Source organism: Spinacia oleracea, chromosome 6 (genome assembly GCF_020520425.1).
Source record: "Spinacia oleracea cultivar Varoflay chromosome 6, BTI_SOV_V1, whole genome shotgun sequence".
In the NCBI taxonomy this organism is placed as follows: Eukaryota; Viridiplantae; Streptophyta; class Magnoliopsida; order Caryophyllales; family Amaranthaceae; genus Spinacia; species Spinacia oleracea.
In genome coordinates, this window is record NC_079492.1 from 137,456,265 (window position 1) to 137,482,863 (window position 26,599).

The 26,599-nt window shown below is 36.5% G+C and overlaps 4 protein-coding genes across 4 annotated transcripts; 2 read left to right on the forward strand and 2 right to left on the reverse strand.

The window, feature by feature from the left end:
• Window positions 1-685: 685 nt before the first annotated feature.
• Window positions 686-3,542, reverse strand: LOC110794878 (uncharacterized). Its single transcript, XM_021999849.2, has 5 exons — window positions 3,387-3,542; window positions 3,125-3,209; window positions 1,176-1,237; window positions 1,043-1,092; window positions 686-964 (listed from the first exon to the last, which is right to left on the reverse strand). The coding sequence occupies exons 2-5, from the start codon at window positions 3,199-3,201 to the stop codon at window positions 950-952; spliced, it is 204 nt and encodes a 67-aa protein (XP_021855541.1). The 5' UTR covers window positions 3,202-3,209; window positions 3,387-3,542; the 3' UTR covers window positions 686-949.
• A 746-nt stretch (window positions 3,543-4,288) lies between these two features.
• Window positions 4,289-9,951, reverse strand: LOC110794897 (protein trichome birefringence-like 3). The gene is made up of 6 exons (XM_021999866.2): window positions 9,540-9,951; window positions 8,714-8,945; window positions 6,992-7,163; window positions 5,521-5,720; window positions 5,249-5,407; window positions 4,289-4,709 (listed from the first exon to the last, which is right to left on the reverse strand). The coding sequence occupies exons 1-6, from the start codon at window positions 9,718-9,720 to the stop codon at window positions 4,376-4,378; spliced, it is 1,278 nt and encodes a 425-aa protein (XP_021855558.1). The 5' UTR covers window positions 9,721-9,951; the 3' UTR covers window positions 4,289-4,375.
• Window positions 9,952-21,471: 11,520 nt separating this feature from the next.
• Window positions 21,472-24,406, forward strand: LOC110794877 (bifunctional monothiol glutaredoxin-S16, chloroplastic). The gene is made up of 2 exons (XM_021999848.2): window positions 21,472-21,984; window positions 23,826-24,406. Exons 1-2 carry the CDS (start codon window positions 21,592-21,594, stop codon window positions 24,324-24,326), a joined length of 894 nt encoding a protein of 297 aa, XP_021855540.1. The 5' UTR covers window positions 21,472-21,591; the 3' UTR covers window positions 24,327-24,406.
• Window positions 24,407-25,815: 1,409 nt separating this feature from the next.
• Window positions 25,816-26,547, forward strand: LOC110794888 (uncharacterized). Its single transcript, XM_021999859.1, has one exon. It carries the CDS (start codon window positions 25,816-25,818, stop codon window positions 26,545-26,547), a length of 732 nt encoding a protein of 243 aa, XP_021855551.1.
• The last annotated feature ends 52 nt before the right edge of the window (window positions 26,548-26,599 follow it).

The window sequence follows — 26,599 nt, forward strand, 5'->3', positions numbered from 1 at the left end:
GAAGAGCCACTCCAAGAGCCCCAATGTACATCAGTACATGCTCTAGGTGTCTTTGCCATGGCTCTGGCAAACAAACAACCTACCATCCCACGCCTCTCTTTTATTATACGTGTTATTTATTATTTTTTGTTTTTAAGACAACTAATGACAATAATTTTTTTTGTTGAATCTTGTACTCGTGATTGATGATCGATATTTATGTACATACCGCCAGCAATAAGAATAAAGAAAAAGAATACGAGTTTGACTATTGCTTTATGATGTTAAATTATTAAGTTTACCATTAAATGATTGTATTTTCTTTTTCACAATGCAAAACATAGGTATTTATATACAAAGAACAACCAATGGCTACTTTTTCAAATACCAAAAACCTAGCATACTTGGTGAAATAAGTTAAAATAGGGATATTTAGTGAATTTGAAATGCAGAGAAAATATGCAAGCGTATTCCAAACATAGATATTTCAATAATTTTTACTAATGGTTCAATTTGCATCTAGAAGACCAGAAAAAAACCAATAGTTTGAACATACTGGTAAATGGTATTACAACACAGCCAATGAGGCCAAACAATAAGGGTGATTATTTTCCATCCCTACACTACCAAGTACCAACATCCTAACCAGCTTTCATTATCTTTGATTCTTTCCTCTATTTAATCAACATTATACACTACCACGATATATTGCTGTAAATAAGAAACCAAGTTTTATATTAGAAAAATAAATAAATTCGGGAGTACTTCACTCCCCACTCACTTGGTACTCGTTTATTTATCATGCAACAAGAAGCTAATTACATTGAAGATGACCCAATCAAATTTTCGGAACAAAAGTCCGATACTACAATCTCTACTACAGTTCAGATCAGCAATCCCATTTCGAGCTGTGTAGCTATATGACAGAGTGGAGTGAAGTTAGTTCGGCACCAGTGTGAGAGTACCAAGTTCATTGCTTCATTGTCTGCAAACAAAATTGGTAGAGTTCAGAAACATAATACGTGCTAACATACAAAGTTGCTCCATGAAGTCATTCACCAACCTGTTTGATTTCTTTCAGTTGCTCGGCAATATCCATTTTCTTCTCTTCGGCTGTAAACAGTAATATAGTATCAATTTCTGAGCATGCAGTAAAAGAAATAACAAAATGAAAATTCTTGATAGTGTTACTTTACCAAGTTTAGAAATATTCTTTATCTTGTTGTTGGTCCTGACAGCAAATCTTTGGAAAGCATGACTGGAAAAACCAACTCACACGATTAGACTAACCCCTAAAACAAACCTCATATGTAGAATGTAGAAGACAAAAGTAGATCAACCCATCAAAAGACACTAGGTAGCCCATACTAAGAAACACGAATTGAAAATGCAATTTAGAAGAAGTTTTAGGGAGCTGCAACAGGACATATTCCGTCTTGCTGCTAGATACTAAAAGAACTACTTCTTTCACTTTAGCTTCAAATGAACGAGTCATCCAGGAAATGAAAGATCCTGATGGCCAGAGAAAGAAGCAATGGTAATCAACCACAAAGTCCCAAAACAATAAAATCTCAACATTCAGCAAAAGTGGGAAAACTAATCAATTTCAGATTCAGGGGAGCCTAACTCCCAAAACAGGTATAGTAAGAGAAGAAAAGGATAGCTTGTAGCGCAAGATACTTTCAAAGAAGAAAGAGCCAGTGGGCATTGGCAAACAAAACCCAAAGTTCTCTTTAGTAAAAGTTGCAACGAAAGATATTTGGACAGAAGTTCCACCAGCATGAATGAAAGATTAACATGCTCTACCTATCCTCTTTCTCGGCGTTGAAAAATTGCCTACCCTAAGATAAATTGAGAAAAACAGTAACAGACAATTTCAGTATAATAGAAGCAAATGTGCATGTTTTGTACTGCAACAGACGATACTAGTTTAGAGAAGCATGATGAACTACTGTGTAAACAGAGCAAAATTTATCTTCGCAAAATCAGCAATTCATTCAAACAATTTCTTTTGAGAAACAATATACTCGAAACAATTCAAGCTTGAGCCTACCAGTTATATTCAACTGCAGAATAAGCAAAGATGAAAGTCTTGAGAAATCTTTTGCTTCAACGAAAGCCCATATAGAAACTGAAGAATTCTATCGAGCCAACCAGTTGAAGCTTAGATAGATTCTAACAAGAATGAACAGCATACCCAAAACAATAAATCAGTAAACCACTTCTAATTTATCGCAAAACTAAAAGGCCGTGTTACAGGACATTCAATTTAGCCCATTCGCTCAAAATAATTCTTTCAGAGGTACAATATGCTCAAAATAATTCAAGCTGCAACACACCAGGCAAATTGTACTGCAGGGATAGCAAAAGAGAAAGTCTTGAAACATCTTTTGCTTCAACGATTAGCCCATAAAGAAACCAAAAACATCCTATTGAGCCAACCAGTTGAAACTTAGCCAGATTCTACTAAAAATTGATAAAATAACATATCCAAGATAATAACAGCAAGCCACTTCTGACTTAGCTCGTTCACTCAAAATAACTCCTTCTTAGGAACAATTTACTCGAAACAATTCAAGCTACATTGCACCAGCAAAACAGCAGAGATGAAAGTCTAGAGACATCTTTTGCTTCAACGAAAGCCCGTAAGGAAACTGGAAATTCCATCGAGCCAACCAGTTGAAGCTTATTTAAATTCTAATAGGAAAAGGATAAAATCATACCCAAAACCCAACAGAAATGCCAGCAAAACAACTCTGACATAAAACATTTTCAAAATCAAAGACCGCAACACAATTAGTACTGCTGAAAGATTGAGATACCTCTTACTTAGGCAATAGGCGAAATCAAAAATTAAAACATTCAGATGATCAACCTAAAACTTTCTCCAAATCAATACCGAATCCTCAATATTCGTCTTTATCAATCACCAATCATGCAAATTACAAACATAACCTCCAAATTTCAAGGAAACAGCATGAAATTATCGAGAAACATTTCGCGATCGAACATCCGATAGAGTATAACTTTATCAACAACTACAAATATCACCATAAAATTGAATCAGGTTCTAACATAAAAATGCAAAAATCATCGGATTAAGACAATCGCATAAAGACGAAAGAGGGAGAGAGAGATCCAATACCTATTAGCGAGACCATCGACAATAAGTTGATTGGCGACATATGATATCACTCTTCCCAAAAAACCACCACCCGCCATTGCTACAGCTGCAAATTACAGAAAAGGCAAACGACAATTGGAAAAAGAAATTAGGGTTTTAGAATACCACAAAATTAGGATGAATCGATTTAATTTTAGGGGATAAAGAGGGAGGAATTGATGGTGTTTGATAAAGATGATTCGATTGGGAGAAGAGAGAGAAGGAATTGAGAACGAGATCGCACCTGAGAAGATGTAGAAAAGTCAAGAACCCTAAGTTCTGGAACACACCAGAAAGTACTCGTACTATTTATGCAAGTTTGGGATGAGATGACGGCCAAGGGCAGTGGTTTTCTGTTTATATACGGGTTAATTTGGGAGCACAAACGGGTTCGTATTGGTCTATTGGACTGCCATATTTCCATTCTTAAACGGGTCTGGATGTGTATTTATCCTTTTATAGGGGGAAAACAAAGTTTTCGTTGAAATTGTTTTACGTTGAAACAAGCGGATCCCTAGTTTAGTTTTAAGTGTTCCATCCTTCTCATATTCTTGTTTCTTAAACTTTGATTTTGATCGTGAGTTTTTATCGATGATCAGTTTGACTCTGCCTGTACCTTATACTTTTATTTTACTAACTTTTTGATATATCTAAATATAGTTCTTATTTGATAATTGGTTGTTGGTTATCGAATTTTTTCAGTTGGTTGGTTTGATCGATTGTTTATAAACTGGTTCTTTAATTGACTACTCGTTGTTTATAAAGATGTTTTGTAAATGGAAATGACCTTTAAGAACACTAATGATGTATATCAGTATATATAACCAATTAACTCCGGACTATGAATACGTTTTTTTAATTAAATATAAATTTTGTAATTTCCAGTGAACTATTATTTATTGATTAATGATTAACTTATTAATCACCAAATATTAGTTATGGCACAATTATGGTCAATTCGAGTGTCGAGTCATATTGAGTTAAGCCAGTTATTCATGTTTGATTAGGTTGACATTGTACTCAGAATTCGAGTTGAGTTGGGGTCATTGTTACGTTTTAGGTCAAAGTCGGATTTCGAACCGATTTTGCGAGGTTTACTAGTCATATATGCTCTCCTAAATAAATTAGTAAATAATAAAACCGAGAGATCAATAAAAATACAAATTTGTATTTATAATGGGGGGGGGGGGTTACATTTCATGTAACCATTTAATATTTGTAGGTTACACAAATTTACAAGTGAGCAAGGAAAATTTGATTCCATGTATCAGGAACACCAGGCAAGCACCAATGTATGCAATCAGCATGGTGTAAAGGGTCAGCCTTTTGTTCATCAGTCAACAATTTACCTCCTGTCTCTGTGTACACTTTAGTGTGTGCATCAACTCTATATTCCGATAATTGTGTAACGTTTAGTACAGTCACATGCACCTTCATCTTTCCTAACACATCGCCAACCACCTTCATTATTCGTTTATCAGATCCGGATCCCCAATGCCCTCGCTTCTTCACCGGTCTTGTTTCATTGAAGCACTTGATACCGTCCTTATTGTTCCACTCTATGGGTCTGCTTGCCAAAAAAAAAAGGCGTTAGTTAAACTTGCTAAGAAGTTTATTGTGTAGTCAAACTTAGCCATTTTCATGCTATAGAGAGTAGTAATTAGGATGATTTTATCCAAGTATGGAGGTGAATATATATTTGGACGAGTCTCATGCAGGACTCTTGCAATAAAGTGAGGAGAAACTCAATGTAGTCTATAGGTGAGTTTTTATAATTACAAACTCCACCCAAGACTCATTTGTGGGCCTATTCAAGTGAATTTGTCAAAATCGGATATTATTACACATTTTTAAAGGAATTTAGGTGAGTATGGGGTGAATTTAGGGATAAACTGTAAAAGTAGGGAGAATTTTGTGCATGTTTGAATTATAAAAAAATAGATAAAAGTTAGTGGAAAATTGATGTGGTGGAGCATGGAGTTCAGAGTTGAGTCAGAGTGATAAACTCACCTTTAGGTGTTAACAGGTTTCGGAATTTGATTTTGAAATCGATTTGGTGAAACAATGTACACCATGTTTACTTAAGAGAGAAAGAGAAAAGAATACCTCATGTGAGTAGGAGACATTGTTGTGAAAAACACCCTTGTTTTGTTAGAATCAATAGTTGAATCAACCCAATTAGCCCATGTCTTTAAACCAAGTCTATAAGCAACCGGTGCATCCAACTCTTCGTATCCTTCTTCACCGTTTGCAAACGAGCCCCACCTACTTAGTCATAAAACAACAAACCTTTTTGAATCTTTTATCACTGATAGTAAAATTTGAACTAGTAACGTGACAACTAAATCCCGACATTTAAGATGGGAAAAGAAACTTACAATGAATTAATCTTCAAGCCACTCATCCACCAAACATAGGTGTTGAAGACTAGAAAATCAACATCTGACCAATGTTTGGCATGCTTGGCAATTGAATCCACCTTCAATATCCTCTTCCTTGGATCTCCAATTATGTGTAAATCAGAATTTGATTCCACCAGAAAAGGGGCCCAATAGAACTCAATTGTGGCATTGTACTCCTATCAACACAACAAATCAACAATACTGTGCTGAGCCTACAGAGACTCCACAATACTTTTTTATTTTCTTTTTTGACAAAAGAGACTCTATAGTCTATAATAACGTTTATTAGCTACTTATTGCAACATAAATGTGATCATAGAGTAAAGTTCAAGCATAACTTTAAGTACCGGAAAATGTAACAATGAAGCATTCGCATATTTTACTAAAGAAATCTAGCTAAATAGGTAGGATGTTACATCAAACTTTTTATTTTTATTTTTATAGAAATTAAATAAAAATTTATTACCAAAAATGTAAAGTTTAAAGTACAAGCACCTTACACCAAAACAAAACATTAGGAAGGGTTGGAAGAAAATCTTGTAACTAAAATTCATAAAACATTATCTTGATCGAACATCATACATCAAATATTTTTAAAGATCTTATTTATAACTAAGAACTTGTATATGGGTCCTAGTGGTGGTCCGAGAGTAACAATATATTGTTTTGAATGAAATTTATGATCGAATGCTAATAAATGTTCTTTTCTAGCTATTACTACTATATTGTCATTTATTTTCGTTCTTTGTTGTATTGAAAGGATGACATGTAGTATAATCTGATATAGATTAATGGTTAAGTCTATCGTGTCATGACAAGGTTAGATGTCACGGCTCAAATCTCGTGAAAATTATGTTACTCCCTCAGTTCCTAAATACGTGTCCAGTTCCCATTTATGGCGTTCCCTTTTATGTGTACACTTTCCATTTTTGGACATACACCTTTCCCACTTTTCTATACATTTTTCCCACTTTTCCATACACTTTTCCCACTTTTCTATACATCATTATTACCTTTTCTTACACATTCTACACTTTTCCCACTTTTCAATCACCACTTCCACTTTTATTTATACTTTATCAATAAACAATTATCTACTTTTTCTTTCCCAAAAAAAAACATTCCCAATCATTATCTTTTACACACCATTCAATTTTATTAATTACCGTGTACATGTCCAAAGTGGACACGTATTTAGGAACGGAGGGAGTATTGTTTAAATAATTTATTGCGTGAATGAGGCGCAAGGGCAAATGATAAGGGAATCTTCACCTTCAAATATCTCGCAGTGAAGTTTGATCTCATGACCTTAATTAAAGTTATGAGACAAAGCTTTTACCACTAGATTATACCTTACTTGGTAGTAGTATGCCGTATACATTCACTAGCTACCTATTGTCCATTTGTCCTATTATGTGAACTATACATAATGGATAATGTAAGTTACCTTGGCTCTGAAGACTGATCGAACACGTCCACGCTTCATTGACTTTTGGTCATTTGGTATAATTGACTCCACTAGGCAAACAAAAGATTGCCATTGTCCTCTCTGTAATGAATCTCCAACAAACAATAGTCTCTTCCCTTTTAGCTTTCTCAATGCTCTTTTTGGATCAAATCTGAAAGTGTTAACATCAAATTGCAACAACTTTAGCTTATACTTCTTCTTGATCGATCAGTTGACATTAGACCTGGTTATCGGGCGGGTCGGGTCAGGGTCGGGGCGGGTCAAAAGAGGGTCGGGTATTAAAAGGGTCATTTTTAACGGGTCGATAATGGACGGGTCAAAAGCGGGTTGCGGGTCAATAGCGGGTCATTAGTGGGCGGGTCAATAAACGAGCAATGAAAAATGAAAAACAAAAGAGCCATGTGCAAGTACAAGTGAATACGAAGCTATACACGTAATTTTTTGTATCATTACTATTTTAATTTTTAAAATAATTGTAGTATAAGTTTGACCCTATAATGACCCTGTCTAATAAAGGCCCTGTCCAATAAGAGCCCTGACCAATAAAAGCCCTATTAACTTGACCCTAACCCTATATCCATTGAACTACCCTGTCCAATAACCAGGTCTAGTTGACATACACCCCTCGGCCCCTCCCTTCAAAGCTAAAGTAAAAAGGTTTTTTGGGAAGTTATAAACCCACCCGTGATTCGTCCCACATACAAAAAATAAGGAGAGTGACTAGATCTTCATGTACATATAGCGTACAAGTTTAAGGAGCCACTACACATATTACCTATACCGCTTATATGTTTAAGAGTGGAATCCAATATATCCTTTATTTTATTTTCCCAGAAATGGTTGACTGTTTTTTGTCAAATACCATCTAAAAGTATGATAAATGTACGTGTAGAAGATTGGTGACACACTGACATGTCATGTGGTATGATATTTAGTAAAATGTTATGGTCTTTTAGAAGAATATGCAATTTTTTTTTCATTCCGTTTCATATATTATCCTTAACTAAGAACTCAAACTAAAGATAACTTAGTATACATGCAATCTTATGTGATACTACGTATTAGCTAAATTCTTTGATAACAAAATTTCTAATCAAAAGTGATCAACCTATTATTTAAGGATAGAGGAGATGAAACTATCTACTTTGCGATTAGGGTTAATATATTGAGTCACATATATTAAGGGTTAAAGTCTTAAAGATTGTTTTACGAAATTGCAAATAGTTAAACCATTAGAACAAATTCGAAAGGAACACAAAATATTGAAGAAATGGTATAAACAGAAATAGTAGTATGAGTTTAATGTTTTTTAGTTTGCAGCAGGGGCTTATTTTGATAAAAATAAATGCATATTGTTAGTTTTATTAAGTTTAGACAAAATAAATTGAATACACCCTCCGTATTTATTTAAGAGATACACTTGGTCGGACACGAGTATTAAGAAAAAAAATTGAATTAAATAAAGTAATAAAACAAGTGGAGTTGGGTAGATATTTTAATAAGTAAAATAAGTGGGGACCATGTCATTTTAGGGGATGGATGGTGGGGGTGTGTGTGGGGTGTAAATAGATTATTTAATTAGATAGTGGGGTTGATAAGTTACAAAAAATAGCAAGTGTATCTCTTAAATAAATACGGCCGGAAAAGATAAGTGTATCCCTTAAATAAATACGGATGGAGTATAACAGAGCCGTACTGTACCTAGGCAAGGAACATTCATCCGGCTGCCATTGCCAATGGCGATAATCAAAATCAGGACGTCCATTCATGACACACGAAACTTGTCTGTCTAAATAAGGGCAAATTCTGTCCGAGTAGAGAGGCTTTACTGATCGATTATACACCCATTTCCCTTCGCTTATATCACAAATATCCGCATCATACTCCAATTTATGTTCCTCTTTCATTCCATCTATTTTTTCCCTTCTACCATCTATACACAACAATTCAAAACATACAAACATGTTAAATAAATAAAACAAAACAAATATACTCGCATGATCCCTATATGGCTATATGTTTTTTTTTTTTTTTTAAGGTAAGATGAAGTGCCCTATCAGGTCGGAACCCCGCACGGGTCAACCTGCCCGGGTTAGCAGGCTAGACACTTTGAGAGTGGGGGGATGATAAGGGGAACCCACTCTCAAAGTTCCCTTAGTGGGATCGAACCCCAACCTTTTGGTTGGAAGGTGAAATCTTTTCCACTAGGCCAAGGCATTGCTTGATGCCGTACATAAGTGGATAAAATAATTTGCTACATACAACCAATCTTCTTAGGCTTTATTCTCAATCACCTTATTAATTATTATCGTTTAGTACTTATCTTTCTTAAAATCAAAAGAGTAAGAAAATTTCAAACCATGCTTGAAAAAATCAGACCAGAAAAAGAAAAAAACACTCATGGAAAACATCGAGGGCATACCATAAAAATTCAGACCAGACAAGACTTGAAAGAATGAGACCAGACCAGAACAGAAACTAGAAAAATCAGACCAAACAAGACTAGGTGAAAAGAACGTAGTTTTACCCGTTGCGGCGTCATGGGCGGCTCTCCTAGCGCAAGAGCTAAACCTTGCGAGGGAAGTAGCAGAAAGGAAGGTGATTCTTTCATTGTACAACAAAACACAAAATGCAAGACCACAAATAATTCCTGCAACCATAGGAAGAGGTAGTTTCCCTCTATATGTTTTCATCGTTGCGAACATCATACTTGCTAATTACATACACTCCTAGCTAATTAATGAGCTAATTAAACAAAAAAATTAACGTGTTGAAGGGAGAGTTTGAATTTAAGAGAGAAGAAGAAGTAGCATAGTGTTAAGTTTGGTTTATGTTTAGTAGTTGAAATTAATTACAAAAGAAATCAAAAAACAGAATGATGGAAGAAAATGGGTTTTAGGTTGTTGAGTAAATGTAAAGCTAAAGGAATAGATGGTTGAGGGAGCTGTTTGACCCCTCTTCCTATATAAATTTTGTTCAATTTTATTTTAAGAAATGTTTGGTATTTCACGTTTTCTCCGTGGCCGGAGTGGAAACATAAATTAAATATGACAAATTTGCTAAAAAAGACATTTTATAATCCAAATTTTACGAGAAATGATCTTATATAATTTTTTTTTGTGAAATCACACCTTAATATAATTTATTTATTTTTGCGAAAGACAACCAAAAGTAAGTTTCTGGCATTGATAGAGTTTTTCCGGCCATTGACTTGCACGTGAGAAGCACGTGTGGCTTTATTTTGCTAACCACACCCAATTTTCCTCCAAAATTCTAAGCTTTAAAACCTAAAGTTGAAAAACAAAACCGAAATAAAATAAAGTTTGAAAATTCAATACTCGGGAAAATCAGTGTCTTTGGCCGACTTAAGCCACACGTGCTGCTCACGTGCAAGTCAATGGCCGAAAAAACTCAGTCAATGCCGGAAAATTCTCTTAGGTCCTTTCTCGCAAAAAAAATGTATTAAGGTGTGATTTCACAAAAAAATTATATAAGGTCCTTTCTCGCAAAATTTGAGTTATAAAAGGTCCTTTTTGGCAAATTTGTCATTAAATATTCTCTTTTTTTGTTTTTATTTTATTGGACTTATCGGGTAATTCCTAATATTGTTGTCTTTATCAGTATTTATATTATTCACTAATGTAGTATTAGTATACAAATAAAGTGTGAAAAGAATGTTTGATTACTTGTAGTTAATGAATTTGGTGTAATCCCAACTTTATTGTCACATCCATATATTACTTAGAAATCATCACGGGTATTTAGAGGCGTTCTCTTTGACGGATGCAACCTGGACTTAATTATTAGAACAGATTAAATCAGATTGATCTCATAGAAAATTATCAAGCCTGATTGGAACGTATTGGACCTGATCAAACCTAATTGCAAGAGATCGAGTAAGCTTGAGAGAGAAACGTCATATTATCTGAACTGATTGATACGTATTTACCCGAGAGGACCTAATAACAACTTATTTGAGCTTATTAGACCTAATTTTTTTTTTTAAGGTGAAGAGAATGCACATTTATATTATTAGCTAAATAATGCTGTGCTTACTTTCAATTTTGGAGTACATGGTTCCTCGTACTCAAATTAAAGAACCTTTTTAATTTACATGTAGTAGTAGTTGAACCATTTTAGGTTATTCCATACCACTCATTCTTATTAAGGATATGTCCTATAACTGTCTGGTTTTGTTGTTTTCATCTTGTTCTTATGGCTTGTTAGATCAGATCAAAAAAGTCAGATCATATCATACCAGATCAAAAAAAGGCAAAACCACTCACATAAAACATTCAGATCATACCAGACTAGAAATTTAAAAAAATCAGATCAGATCAGTTGAAGAAAACAAGGCCTTTAAATATCTTTTCTTAGAGAAGTCGTTTTTTATTTTTTCAATTTTTTATTTTTTGCACCAAGCATTCAATTCGGGCACGCACATGAGTATATCTCAGGGAATTTCCCCTCAATTCTTGTACGTAGGCATGCAAGAGGGAGAAAAATGGTCCATAGTTAATTTGTATATGTATCTGTTTTAGTTAGCCCTTTTAGGGAGTTGGAGGTTAAATATATTAATGATGTAAAGTTGTAGAGTCATTTTTGCTTGGAACCTAAGCGAAGTGCCAAAAGGCAAAAGACACAGCAATAATGAGCTAGCAAAAACACAACTTTTGAACTTAATTTCTGTTCTTGTTTTATTTATATTACTAATATCACTATTTGAGAGGCAGATGATATGATTTTACCTTAATAAATTATAGTTTCAAAAGAAAGTTTATCAAAGTGTGATGGACGTTAACTCAAATGAAAGATTAAAGGGAAAATTTTTTATATATTTGGTGTCATTGATAGAGTCTTTTCTCAGCATTTGGATTTGTTTTGTTAGTAAGTCTTCTCGTACGAGGTCTTAGCCTAATGGTTAAGATTGAGGTCTTACCATATTTTCAGATTCAAATTTGCTTTCGGCGTTTGTTATTGGTATATTTTGATGAATCATTCAGGAAAAAGTAAATCTTCTCCATTCGAGCGAATTATATCCAATTGAGTTTTAGCATACTACAAATCGATTCGTTGATGAGGTTTCAGGGGTGTTGAACCAAATATCTATTTTTTCATCTAGAGTTAGATCAACCAGCGAATTGAAATCAATTTCACATCTATAAAAATTGATAGACCCTCTACGGAAAATGTGTGAAACAACGATGTAAAAAGTACACCAAAGATAAAAGTTTTGGCGAATGGAGTTTATTTAGTTCGATTTAATATGTACGAAAAATTGTTAGTTAGATTTATATTTCTATTGAACATGTGAAATAAATTTCAATTAATTAATTAAAAAACACATAAACCAAAGTTACTTTTCTATTGTATAATGTATAAGTATTTTGATTCCTATACCTGCTTATTTTATAGGAGAAGTTAAAATAAGGTAACTCGCTTCATTATAAAAAATATATAAAAAAAAGTAACTCACTTCATTATAAAAAATATAAGAAAAAGGTAACTCACTTCATTGTTAAATTCTCTCTAATTTTTCTCACTTGCTTGCCAACAAAAAATCTCTCTAATTATGGATGAAGTGTAAGCGGGGATATGATGAAAGATTTCCTCTAGATGTAGATGTATTACCAGGTTAATTACCCCTTGTCACTTCAGACAAATGATTTCTCAATGCATGATAACTATGTCCTTTTCTTGTAAAAAAAGAAAAGAAAAAAAGACACTGCACACACACTCACACACAATATTGATCATCACAATTGCATAAGCCTATTAAGGGAGCGATTTCCGGCAATATTGTTTAAAGATATCAAAATTCCCAAAATACGCCACACTTTCAATTAATGTTGTTCAAAGATATCAAAATTTCCAAAATACGCCACACTTTCAGAATAATTATTTCATTTTTGCTGGAATATTTAACCCAATTAAATTAAATTGGCCGTTAAATATTTACACTCCCATCCTCATCGTAGTATATCCATGTACTCTCATCAGTATTCAAACACTAACAATTAAATTTCAAGCATATTTAACCCAATTTGACTTATATTCACATAAATTTACAGAAAGTGACCAAAGTTTACCATAAAGGTCAAGTTTGACCTAAACTTTCCTTAAAATATTATTTTTTACATAAATTGACTAAAATTGAAGAAGATAAAGTTAGACCCAAATTGACCTAAGTTGATCAGTTTGACTAAAATTAAAGAAGACGGTAAAGTGTGACCTAAATTGACCTAAGTTGAGCGGCGAGACTAAAATCTACGAAAACGCTCAAGTTTGACCTAAAATGACCTAATTTGACCACTTTAACCTAAATTTACCAAAACGATCAAGTTTGACCTAAATTTACCTAAATGGTCAAGTTTTACCTAAATTGACCAGTTTTATCTAAATTAACATAAGTTTATCGATTTTGACTAAAACTTAGGAAGAAGATAAAGTTTGACCTAAATTGACCTAAGTGGATCGGTTTGACCAAAATTTATGAAAACGATCAAGTTTGACCTAAAATGACCTAAGTTTACCGCTTTTACCTAAATTTACGTAAACGATCAAGTTTGACCTAAATTGACGAGTTTTACCTAAATTTACCTTAATGATAAAGTTTTACCTAAATTTACCCAAGTTGACAGATTTTTACTAAAATTTACGTCAACGATCAAGTTTGACCTAAATTGTCCTAAGTTGACCGATTTTGACCGAAAATCACCTAGATGATCAAGTTTTACCTTAATTTTTACCTAAGTTAAACGGTTTTGACCAAAAATTACCTAAGTTTTACCTAAATTTTCCTAAGTTGACTTAAATGGATCTAAGTTGACCTTAACCTAAACGATCATGTTTTCTTGTTTACTCTCTTTATTTATCAAGTTATATAGTGTATTATTGTTTACTACCTAGCTTATGATTTTTTTTTTGTTATTTATTGTAGAAATTGAGGAAATGGAGGATATTCCAATGACGCTCGTACTTCATCATGGTGGTAGGTGGGCGTTTAAGCCGCATTTGACATATACTGGTGGCACTATGAAGATAGTAAACAATCCGCCTCCTAATTTTAATGCTATTCACTTGAGAAAGCTTATTGAATCATTAGGGTATCAAGATGTGATAAAGCCGCATTATTGTGATCCTTTGAAACATATTCAGACATGATGTAGGTTTCTGAATTACGATGATAAGATATTCACTATGTTTCTTAGCTGATTGGTTAAGTACATAATGCTTGATGTCTTCACAAAGCATGATGATGGGGAAGATGATGTTGAGATACAGTTAGGGTAACAATCAGACAGGGTAGGGCTGTAGTGCTTGGTTATGTTATGGGGTTAACAACCAGACAGTGTAGCAACATAATTCTTGGTTAGGTACTGATCAACAGCACAATACATATCAGCAATCTTATGAGCAACAACACAATACAAATCAAAAATATTTTGACCATTTCAGTACTGATCAACAAGCTTTTGAACATTTCAGTACTGATCAGCAACCCGATGACCCTTTACTACTGAGCATCAACCTAATGAGAATCTGAATACTGATGAGAGTACATGGATATACTATGATGAGGATAGGAGTGACAATGAGGATGATGAAGTGAAGGATGCTAGGAAGAAAATAACAGATGCGAAGAAGATATAGCAGGCATTCCTTAATGAAGTCGAGAGTATGAATAGGTTAGCTGCTTGGAGTAGCCTGAATCCATTAAAAGAATGTGACGGTGATGAGAGTGAGCTTGATATCCCCATGAACTCAGGAGATGAAGAGTGCGGATTTCTTGTTCCTCAACAGCCACCTAAGAAGAAATCTAAATTGGTAACTAATTCAAATCATATGCTTACCCTTAGGGCATGTGATGGAAATCATTTCTACCTAGGTATGGAGTTTGAAAATTCAATTGAGTTCAGGAAAGCTATTACCAACTACTATGTGCGTACAGGCAGGGATGTTTGGTTCACAAAGAATGATGCCAAGAAAAGGGGAGCTAGTTGTAGTACTAACAAGTGTCCTTTCTACATATGGGCTTCCTGTCATCGAGGGCAAGGTAATATGGCTATTAAAGCTCCTATTCCAGTACATAATTATGGTGGGTTAGCAACATTGAAGAAGATGAGAGTTGTATGTATTTCTAAAACATACCACAACAAGTTCAAAGTAAACCCTTATTTGAGATGCAGAGAAATAGTCGAGACAATTTGGACGGAGCATGTTATAAGGGTATCTTTGTAGATGGATTTAAAGGTTAGGAGGAAAGCTAAAAACCTCATACTTGGAGAGTACAATGAGAAATATTCATTGTTGTACAAGTATGTAGAGGAAATTAAGCGATCAAATCCGAGGAACACGATTAAGTTTAAGTTGAATAATAACGTGTATGAAAGATTATACATATGTTTTGATGCTATAAAGATAGGATTTCTTGTTGGTTGTAGAAGGTTGTTTGTGATTGATGGCTACTTTCTTAAAGGTCCATTTGGGGGCCAACTTCTCATTGCCGTGGGACGGGATGGTAATAATCAGATGCTCCCTATTGCTTGGGCTTGTGTAGATGTTAGGATACAAATAGTTGGGGTTGGTTTTTGCAATTACTTGCAAATTATCTGGATACTCATGATGGCAAGGGTTACGCAATTATGTCAGACCAAAAAATGAGATTGTTGAAGGCCATATCCATTGTGTGGCCATCAGCTGAAACAAGAGTGTGTGCAAGGCATGTGTACTGCAATTCCAGACAAGTATATGGTGGTGGGTTAGCGTACATAAGAGGTTTCTGGAAAATAGCAAAGAACTCAACGATGGCTGATTTCAATGCAAACATGGATTTCTTTAAAGTTATCAAAGTGGAAGCAGGTGATGATCTACTAAAAATGAATCATACGAAATGGATTAGGGCTTTTTTTACATCACAATCTGCATGTGATTGTATTGATAACAATATGAATGAATTTTTCAATGCGTATATCTTGTCCTCGAGGCACAAGCCAATTGTAACAATGCTCGAAGACATAAGGGAGTCAGTGATGGAAAGGGACTTCATTGCTAACAAGGATATACTAATCTGTCCTAGCTAGAATTCAGAAATGGCTAGAGAAAGCGAAGCTTGATGCCCGAGTATGGCTAGCTTCCTGGGATGGACACTTTTCTTATGGTGTTAGAGAAGGAGCAACTCAAGTTAGGTATGTTGTTATTTTACTCAATAGAACATGTAGTTGCAATGCTTGGCAACTAAGTGGTGTGCCTTGCAACCATGTTGTTACAACAATATGGAAGATGATGGATCATCCCTCAAATTATGTTTGTCACTGGTATTCAAAGGAAACTTACTAAAAGCTTATTTGTTTCCTTTAGAGCAGCATCCATGTAAGAACCAATCAAAGCACCATGATGTAAGAAGTTGCAAGATCGACCCACTGTGAAGAGAAAGCCATCAGTTGGAGAAAATGTGCAAGATAATATCAAATTGAGCAAGAAGGGTCTGCCTCACAAGTGTTCTAACTGTGTGGAGGTGGGGTACAATAAGAGGAAGTGTTCTATGCCTCTTAAGGTACCAACTGGACCACCTATTCTTATGGACACAAAAGCCAAGAAGACAACAACAACAACAAAACAACTACTCAATCAGCACAAGCAGAAACAACAACATATCAAGCAGAATTGAAGTAGGGGTTTCAGTTGCTCCAAAACAGAAGAAACAAGCTAAGGGGAAGCAACCAATGTATGTGAATGCAGCAGTGGTTTGCACCAACTCAGAATTCACATACATTTGTACTAATGCACAACAGAGGTGTTGGGATTTACACTTATACCAATGGCTTTCAAAGGCATGCTATGGTGAGTGTTTGTATCGATTCTTCGTTTTAGCTCAAATACTTGTGTCTTTGTTTTACCGTGTCTTCGTTTAATCGAGTTTTTTTCATTACTTAAAATATTTCATGAATTATAAATTTGCAACAAGGTTTATTATATTATACTAACACCATTTGAAATAACTTGGTAGTTCATTAACACATTTGGATCACAAACAAGTGTTGCATCAACAATTTCACATGATCAAGCTGGAAATTCATCAATAATTACAGACCATGGAGGCTTACATTATCAAGTAAGTTACCTCACTTATACTTAATTAGTGAAATAATTACCAGAAAAAGCAAATAAAAATACAACTTATAAAAAATTATTCTTCTTCTAATTCTTATTCTCACATATTAATAACCTTATGAATAGATGTTTAATGGTTCTTGAAACCCTCTTCTTTACTCTCTTATTACAATGGCAAAAAACCACCGAGTAATCACTCATTTTCTTTCCTTGCAGTTGTGAAATGTAGGCTTCAAACTTGAAATGTAGGCCAAACTTGCTGAATTATGTGGAGTTCTTCAACTTCTTTTATTGAAACTTGTTGACCTGATTACAAACCTACTGATTCTGCTGAGTTCTTCAAACTTGATGGACCTGATTTTGCTTCAAGCTTGCGGTTGACCCTAATTTTGCTTAAACTGAACCTGATTACTATAAAACAATTAAGCAAGCTTCACTTTTTGGTTAAAACAATTAAGCAAGCTTCACTTTTTAGTTAAAACAATTAAGCAATGCTGTATTTTTTATTTAAGAGCATCAAGAAAAGGAGTTGTTGTACTTATTTTGGCATATTTGACAGAGGAACAACAAGCAAGCAGCAATGGTTATTTTTTGGACTATTTAATTCAATGTAAACTTTTCAGATTTTAATTGAATGTTTTAAATTGTTTTTAAAAAAATTTATGTTGTGGGTTAAAGGTGAGTTAACGGTGAGTTAACTTGCCGGAAAATAAATTTGAGGTCCCAAAGGGTGAAAAAAAAGGTGTAGGTCCCAAAGGGTGAAAAACTCAAAGGGTGAGACCCATTCTTTATCTTAACTCTGCTTCCAACCTTCGTATGATTCCAACCTTCATGATCATGTTATCATTCAGATTTTAACCCCTTAACCCACAAAGTATCAATTTTGATTCAATCTACTACAATTTCATACATCAATTTGAAAAGAAAAAAAAAAACCAAAATTAGGGCAATACATATCGTTTAGCCACTGCTGCCGGAAACGAGGTACGACGACAACTGTAGACGGGCGAGCATGTGTGCGGCGACTCCGATGAAAGCAGGCGAGTGGTACGCAACGTAGGTTTGAGCCAGCGAAGGAAGGTACGGTGAGTGGTGTTTGAGAAATTTGACGAATTTTCAAATGGAAGAGTTGGCAAGCTTTGGGGAGTAGTTATTACTGACTTTCCATAAAAAATAGTAAATCGCCATTTGAATTGGCGATTTACCGGGTATAAATCGCCAATTCGAATGGCGATATAGTGTTGAAGCGTAAAAAAAAGTTAGACTGGTTTTGTTAATTACGTGGACGGTAGTTTCGAGAATTATTAGAAAATGAATTCGCTTCTATTAAGGATAATATATCAAGGAGATATCATCTTGTTGATTATTATAGGCTGAGAATATATTAATTGAGTGATACAATCAATCAGAATAACTTAATTTAGTATAGATTTTATTCTAATGTATTTACTAACACATATATATATATAGTTAGTTGTAATCTTCTCATTTATGTTCATTATTGACTTTGTAGTATTCTAAGGATATTATAAATAGTGTATCGCTATTCGACGTCCTCGTTCGTTAAAAACGTCCGCGTATTTTACATGAAAGGACCTTTGTGACCTTATACCATACCTCTTAGTTTTTTGCCACAACCTTTCACCCTCCCTCTTACTCCGGTATGTGAAAATATTTTCCGGCTAAAAAATTCGGCAGCCCCGTAACCATCCCCACCACCGCCACCTTTCACTCCCACCTTTCATCACCCTGCACCACCATGGCACCATCCTTTCACTGCCACCTTTCATCATCGTTCACCACCATCATCTTCACGCACCACCATCGTCTTCACGCAGCTAATCACCGTACACCACCATCGCCTTCACGCACCACCACGAACCATCTCTTTCACGAACCAATTTTTTATTTATTAAATTGTAACTTCATTGCCGCCCAGAATTGGCGATGACGTGCCATGGTGGCTTGCCCAGAAATGGCGGAACCCACCATGGCTCAGCCGCTTTTTCTGGGTGTGCCACCATGGTTAGCATCCGCCATTTCTGGGCGGCAGGGCAAATTTTTTTTGAAAAAAAATCGTTTATTTCGCTTCTATGGCCTGTGTTTTTTTTTAAAAAATATTTCTTTAAAATTCTCTTTTCATTTTCTAATATTTTTGTAAAATTCTGAAAATTTTAAAAATCATTTAAAAACACTAATTTTTTTCCCAGGAGTAATATTTTTGTAATTCTGAAAATTTAAAAAATCATTTTCGTATTCAATTTTTTTTGTTTAATAATTTACAGATGCCGCCCAGCAATGGTAGCAATGACCATGGTCGTCCCGCCCTGTTATGGTGGCGCCGACATGGTTCAGCCACTCAAGATCTGCGGCTGAACCATGGTCACCACCGCTATTCCAAGGCGGTACAACCATGGCTCTCGCCGCCATTTCTGGGCGGCACAGAGCAACTACAGATTAAAAAAAAAAAATCTAACCAAACGCAGTTGAGTCGCAGGCGGTGGTTGGGACGGCGGGGCTATAGTCGACCCCTTTGGCGGCATCTCCGGCTAGTTCCTTTTCGTCGTGCTTCCTCTTTGCTTCTCTCTGTTTCTGCTTCTTCTTTTCCTCTTCGGCGCAGGAGCAGCGACGGGAAGGGAATTGACGACTTCGCAACCGGCGGGGACGCAACGACGGGGCGCAGAACCAGAGCCTAGCAAGTTCCGGTGCGGTGTGTGCAGTGGTGGTGGTGGTTGAGGTGTGGTGCGGTGCGGTGTGTGAAGTGGTGGTGCTGATTGACGGTAGGGAGCAAGTGTTAATGGTGGTGGAGATTGACTGCAGGAAGGGTTGAGGTGAGAGGGAAAGGGAGGGAGGGAGGTAATTTTTGTAAGGGTAGTCACGTACTTTCACCATTAAAATGAGGACGTTTTTAGCGGAATAAGACGTCAAATAAAACCCCCTATAAATACTCCTTCATAAACATCAATACAATCAAGTTTTCTCATAACTCTATCATGGTATCAGAGCCAACGTGACACAAAAGTCACATGTTCAAATCAATTAAGTTATTCTGATTGATTGTATCAATCAATTAATAGATTCTCAGTCTATAATCAAGGAGATGATATCTCCTTGATATATCCTTAATAAAGTTCGGGCTCGATATATCTTCCTTTGCTTACTTAATTATTTAAAACTTTCACAAAATCATGCATTACATTAACCATTTTTAAATCATATAATTGAGAACTTAGGTTAAACGAACATATCAATGTGCAAAAAAATAACATGTGTATGCAGTGGCGGAGCCAAGATTTTTTTTTCGGGGTGACGGCAGTGGCGTATCCAGGATTTTTAGAGTGTTGTGTCTGGTGATCTTCCACAACACACAATATATACCAAAATAAATGTATCGTCCTAAAATTAATAAATATTCATATTACAATCAAATACCTACAAAATTATTACAATGTATTATTTACGGTTTCGTTTGCGGGGTGGAAAGAATAACTTGATTTAAGAGAGCAGGTATTTAAATTACTGGTCTCTTTGATTTGAAGTTAAATGGGATGGAGTTCAGTTATTCAAAACTCTAAGAGACCGGTTGTTTCTAAGGCTTGGTCTCTTAGGCTTATCCCATAGTTATGCGCGGTGTCTTATGTGTAGAGCTGGTTTTTTTAGTATCGCCTAAGAGATTAGTTCTATATTATAACATGTCTCTTATCTCTCATCTATAAGTTTTTTTTTCAATTTTTCTTTCGGGGTCGGTGGACCCCCTTTGCACCCACGTGGCTCCGTCAATGTATGTATGATAAGCTCCACTTTTGTGTACGATCTAAATTGGCCCCCTTGCGTCCAAATCGTTTTCAAACTTAGCATATTGAACTCCTTAAAGTCATGTTCCCGAGGTCAATTGGCAATAGCGAGTTAGCGACTTTATTTCGTCCCTCTAAAACTCCCTACATTTATATATACTTAAAGATGCCCCTAAATTCCTAATATAATCCATCTCATGTTGTTTTCCAAATTCATTATAATATTTTAAACTTTTAAGCACACTATATTAGACGAGAACTAAACCACGTTTGAGGTCGAAAAGTAATTTCAGACACAACAAAGTTTGTTTGAGACAAATTAACCCCTACCACTTCTTTTCCCCCGTTTAGAATTTAAATCACATCAAGTCAAGTTGCATAATAGTGTCCGATCTTAACATTTTGAGAGAATACTATCCTAGCTTTAATGTATTTTTTCTTTTAAAAAAAAGCACGGCCACGATCCCATATGCCGAACCTAACATGATCCAGTCTACCCTTGTTTAAGGTAAATAATCCTAAAAAGAAACACAAATGAGGGCCTAACTCCTAATTAGGCGATCGAACCCAAATATCACCATAAATCAAAAGGATACACGATACCCTCTTCCTCTTCCTCTCCTTCTCCTTCTCCTTCTCCGGTTCTCCCTCAAGCTCTACCCGTCTCCAAAAATGGCGGCGATAAACGCAATTACACCCAAAATCCCCCTTTCGATTCGATTAACCACTTCAAAATCTCTCCCAACTCTTTCTTTTCTCTCTCTTCCAAACACCTCTTCCTTCACAGCCTCCAACTTTCTCTCTCTAAAACACAGCAGCAGTATCGCAACTACCGCAAAGCTTAAACCTCGTTCTCTCTCCATCGTCTCAGCTCTCAAGAAAATCTCGGAGTTAGATTCAATCGCTTTGTCGCCGGAAAATGATGACAGCTTGACGTCAGATTCCGGCGTTTACGCCGTTTATAATTCCGACGGAGAGCTTGAGTTTATCGGCTTGTCCAGAAATGTCGCCGCTAGTGTTGATTCACACCGCAAGAAGGTGCCAGAGCTTTGTTCCTCTGTTAAGGTACTTCCTATTGGCTTGATTGTTGAATTTTGAAGGAATATTGAGAGATATAATTTCTGAAATTTTGATTTGTCTGTGTAATTCATTGAAAGTTAGAGAAATTGTGTTCTTCTCTTTGTAATTATAGCCTAAAATTGCTTAATTTTTGAGAATATTTAAGAGAAAAATGCATTTGGTGGTGGTATAGAAGATATGAATTCAATTTTTGCTGTATATTTGTGGTAGATATTCGATTATTATGTGATTACTGGAATAATCTCCTTCAAAAGTATTATTTACAGCGAAAATTTAAAGAATAGGATGCCCTAGACCCCTAGTACAAATTGCCAAGAGATTGGGGCAGATTAATTACTAATCCGTACTAGTTATAGTTTGAAGCCTAAGCTCCACGGTTTGATGATTGTAACTCGTAAACCATTATGCAAAACAATGAATGCGTTTGCGAGCATGCTTTTGGGGGAAACGTGTCACTCATATCTAGCAACTCGAACAAAAAAGGATGAAGGAGGCCTTAGAGTGCGTGCACCTTGTCAAGAGAGACCTTAGTTCAACCCTCTACCTGTTAATGCTGGAAGGCATTTGAGCGAAGGTAGTCGGGAGACATTAAGAACGAAATTCTGCCCGTATTTTAGATTAGGATAATTGTAATAGAGAAAAAACCCTTTAATGAAATAGTGATGCTTTTGCTTTAGCTCAAAAAGGCATTGGCAGAGGTTATGTTGTGAATAGGAGGCTGAGGATTAGGGAAAGGGAGTGATGCAGTGACAAAGTCACAAAAGGAATATGTTGTGATGCTTTCGAGGACTATGGTGTACTGTACGAGGATGAGCCATGTAAAAAAATAATGGAAAGGCTAGTTTGTGAGTAGAAAACATTTTAGGTAGTAATAGAATAGAAAATTTGGATTTCGAGTAATATATGATTTGTAATTAACTAAACAAAGAAAAGAAATGAGATGGCAGAATCCGAATCAGTCTCCTAAAAAGTTACAACTCCATTTGTCTTCATTAACTGGATAAGTTAGCCTTTGAAAGAATGTTGACACTAAATTCTATATGGAATACATGGTTGCATATTTACTGTGTTTTAGTTATCTGAAGCTTGAAGCTAGCCAGCTAGGTTTTAGTTATCTGAGACATCTTATACATAAGCTATTTCAAAACTACAGAGAAACAAGGGATTTTGGCCTTCTTGTCTCTTGGTTTTGTTCTTCACCCCTTAATATCACTTCGTGAATCTTATTTTTCTCAGCAGTCTTCATAAGCTCCTTTACTTACTCGGTTTCTCCTCTTGCATCCTTGTTTCGTTTTGGTGCCCAAGGTAGACTTTTTTAGTCTACACAGTTAGGTTCATTTCCTCTAAAATGAAGTAGTGCTCTAGAATCATTCTCTCCACCATCCCTGTTGCTGACAGTTATTATCATTCTCTTCTTGTGCTCTAAAATCCACAGGAGCTGACAGTTTTATCTTAGATTCACGTGATATACTGTCTAAATGCTATTTCCCCAGATGACATTAAGGTCTAAAACTCTGTCTTACTATGCTGATTAATTTAGTTTGTAGGCTATAACTTCAGCACAAAGCTAGTGAACAGTTTGAGAACTCCATTTAAAGTAGACGTGTAATCTAGATTTCAGCCTACTCAGTGTTCATGTGTGAGAGTGTGTGTGTGCTTACAGTGGACACGTGCATTTGTGTGTGTGCAAGAAGATGCTTATGGGAATACATTGATGTTGCTCCATGGAATATTGCATAATATGGAGTACAAGTTGTATTCTCAATGGAATGAGATAAACTGTTGTTGATTTTTCTAATTCAAAAACCTTAAATAAATATATGTAGGTTGGAGTTGTTGACGATCCTACCAAAGAGTCCTTAACCCAAGCTTGGAAATCATGGATGGAAGAACACATAGCAGCCACAGGAAAGATTCCACCGGGAAATGAAACAGGGAACACTACATGGTTCCGGCCACCACCTAAGAAGAAGCCTGATCTGCGTCTAACCCCTGGACGCCATGTACAGTTAACAGTCCCGTTAGAACAGCTTATTGATAGGCTGGTTAAAGAAAACAAAGTTGTGGCTTTTATCAAGGGATCTCGAAATGCACCTGCATGTGGGTTCTCACAAAAGGTGGTTGGGATCCTTGAAAGCCAAGGAGTTGATTATGAGAGCGTGGATGTTCTTGATGAGGAGTATAACAATGGATTAAGGGAGACACTAAAGAGTTACAGCAACTGGCCAACGTTTCCTCAGGTTTTTGCCAAAGGGGAATTGGTTGGAGGATGTGACATCTTGACCTCCATGTATGAAAATGGTGAACTTGCTGATTTGTTCAAATAAGTCGTAATCTTTTTGTGTACACTGATGTGCTAAACAATGTAAGAGCTTATAGCTTTGATTTATTATCAAATGTTTATGTAGCTGGCATGGTGTTATGCAATGGATGACCTTGGCGTGCTGTTTGAACAGTAAGATCCTGGTTTGTTCTTGAACACTTGTTTGCTAAAGATTTTTTGACACATATATTCTAGAGGAGTCAAATTCGTAACTAATTACTCCTTAATTTCCCAATTAAGTTCAACAATATAAGACGCCAAATTCTGTGAGTTGGGGCTGTGATAGAAAGAAAAGACGGAGCTAGAATCATCATCCGAACCTTTTCTTGGTAGTTTATCACCTTTTTGGCGAGTTTTGGTTTATAAAGGCTGTGCTGGGTGTAGTACGGTTCGAGGTTGTTGTACGGGGTGTCCTACCGGCACCACCTGGTACCGGCAGAACTCCCCGTAGGTAAACTTAACCTGCAGGTAATCTGGTCATCTTAGGTAAATATCCTCTACCGGCATTATTTGCAAGACCCCCTACCGGCATTATCATGAAGACAACCAACCAAGGGTCACTATCAACAGGTCGCTATCTAACCACAAGGGACCTACCTGATCGTACCTTTGGATTGGTCTATATAAGGAGCACCTCATTTATTGCTATGAGGTACACAAACACTTAAACACACTTCTTTCTTATTCTCTAATCATCTCTTAATCATCTCTTAATCTCTCAGTAATCTTACTTAAGCATCGGAGGGGGGATCCTCGAACCACCCCCGAGGCTAGTTAATCCATTATGTTGTGCAGATACCAACCGACACTCTCAACAGGAATCCAGCATCCCACAGTCAGCTGTTCTCATTCCACACCCGGAACAATTGACGCTAGAAGGAGGGGACCTCATCCCTTGAAACGGTAGAACAGTCAGCATGGATCTCTCACAGAAAGACGGTAAAAAATCAAAGAAAAGTCAGGAAAAAGCAACAACTCCGCAACCGGCGACAACCTCTAAATTCCAACCCTCACTTCTAAACCCAACCCATCCATTACAAGCAGAATCAGTTATAAGCCCAGCAACAAAAAACACCTCGATACCGGCACAAAAGGAATTCACAGTGGAGGACGATGATGAGTTAGAAATAGAAAGCCCTGCCAGAGAGCAACCGAAAACCCCGCTGGAGCAGACGCTGCAGGAGCGCCTGTCTCCCCTGTCGGAAGTATTCACGGGAGAACAATTGAAAACACTGTCAGCGGTGATGGCCGCTTTGTCAGAGCTACCAGCCTCGCAGCAGCCAGGTTCAGTCGGCAGTCTAAGAAAGACCAGGTCGGCGATTCCCCAGTTACCCGTTAGGGATCTCCTAACCGCCCTGAACCAGGAAAACACCCCAGAAAAAAGAAAGCGCTCGGATCCGGCGGAAACATAATGGCCTGAAACAGAGCAAGTCCCAACCGCGGAATATGAGCGAAGAGCGCCGGTTCTACAGATAGCTAGACGGCAGACAATCATGCCAAAGGATTCTCCTCTGTGCCGAGAAATCCTAGAAGAAAGGATGGAAAGGATAAAAATCCCGACAGGGAGATACGATGGGACGACGGATCCGGAGGATCACTGCACCACATTCGAACAGCACATGATGTTGTACACAGATTCTGATGCCATGTGGTGCAAAGTATTCCCATCCACACTCTTAGGAGTTGCAGCAAGCTGGTATAAGGGCATAGAGGCACACTCCATATACAGTTTTCGACAGCTGCAGGCGTCGTTTTTGTCACGATTTGTGAGCAAACAGAAGAGAAAGAAATCGTCGGGAGAGTTGATGTCGTTCGCTCAAAGAGATATAGAGCCGTTAAGAGATTATCTCACCCGCTTTAACAACGAATCAATCACTATTCCCAATTTGCAGCAGGAGGTTGCTGTTTTGGCTCTGATGAGGGGAATGCAAGAGTGCGAATTCAAGAAGTACCTCAGCCGGAAGTCATACACTAATCTGGGCGACGTCTTGCACAAGGCCAATGAGTACATCAGGGGGGATGAAATGATGAAGATCTCCAATGTGGTAGTGGCAACCGGCGGAAATGTCGGGTACAATCCAGGCTGTAACCCCCAGGCGGGAAAAGGAGGAAACAATTTTCACCAGAACAATAATCAGCAAGGGGCAAGCCAGAGAAACCAGAATAACAGAAATGCCAATCCACAGGGGCAGAGACCCCGGCAAGACAGAAGGGAGTCCAGATGACTCTTTGATAACTACACTCCGCTGAACACACCGCGGACGGCAATTTACAACA

Bases quoted from the DNA above. Each gene is read 5' to 3' on its own strand.
- LOC110794878 (XM_021999849.2), bottom strand. From the start codon at position 3,201: ATGGCGGGTGGTGGTTTTTTGGGAAGAGTGATATCATATGTCGCCAAT. The intron at 1,238-3,124 runs GTATTGGATCTC...TGGTTTTTCCAG, and splicing joins GTCGATGGTCTCGCTAATAG to TCATGCTTTCCAAAGATTTG. The intron at 1,093-1,175 runs GTAAAGTAACAC...TACTGTTTACAG, and splicing joins AAAGAATATTTCTAAACTTG to CCGAAGAGAAGAAAATGGAT.
- LOC110794897 (XM_021999866.2), bottom strand. From the start codon at position 9,720: ATGATGTTCGCAACGATGAAAACATATAGAGGGAAACTACCTCTTCCT. The intron at 7,164-8,713 runs GTACAGTACGGC...TAACACTTTCAG, and splicing joins GATGAATGTTCCTTGCCTAG to ATTTGATCCAAAAAGAGCAT. The intron at 5,408-5,520 runs GTAAGTTTCTTT...ATGACTAAGTAG, and splicing joins GGCTTGAAGATTAATTCATT to GTGGGGCTCGTTTGCAAACG.
- LOC110794877 (XM_021999848.2), top strand. From the start codon at position 21,592: ATGGCGGCGATAAACGCAATTACACCCAAAATCCCCCTTTCGATTCGA. The intron at 21,985-23,825 runs GTACTTCCTATT...AAATATATGTAG, and splicing joins AGCTTTGTTCCTCTGTTAAG to GTTGGAGTTGTTGACGATCC.
- LOC110794888 (XM_021999859.1), top strand. From the start codon at position 25,816: ATGCCAAAGGATTCTCCTCTGTGCCGAGAAATCCTAGAAGAAAGGATG.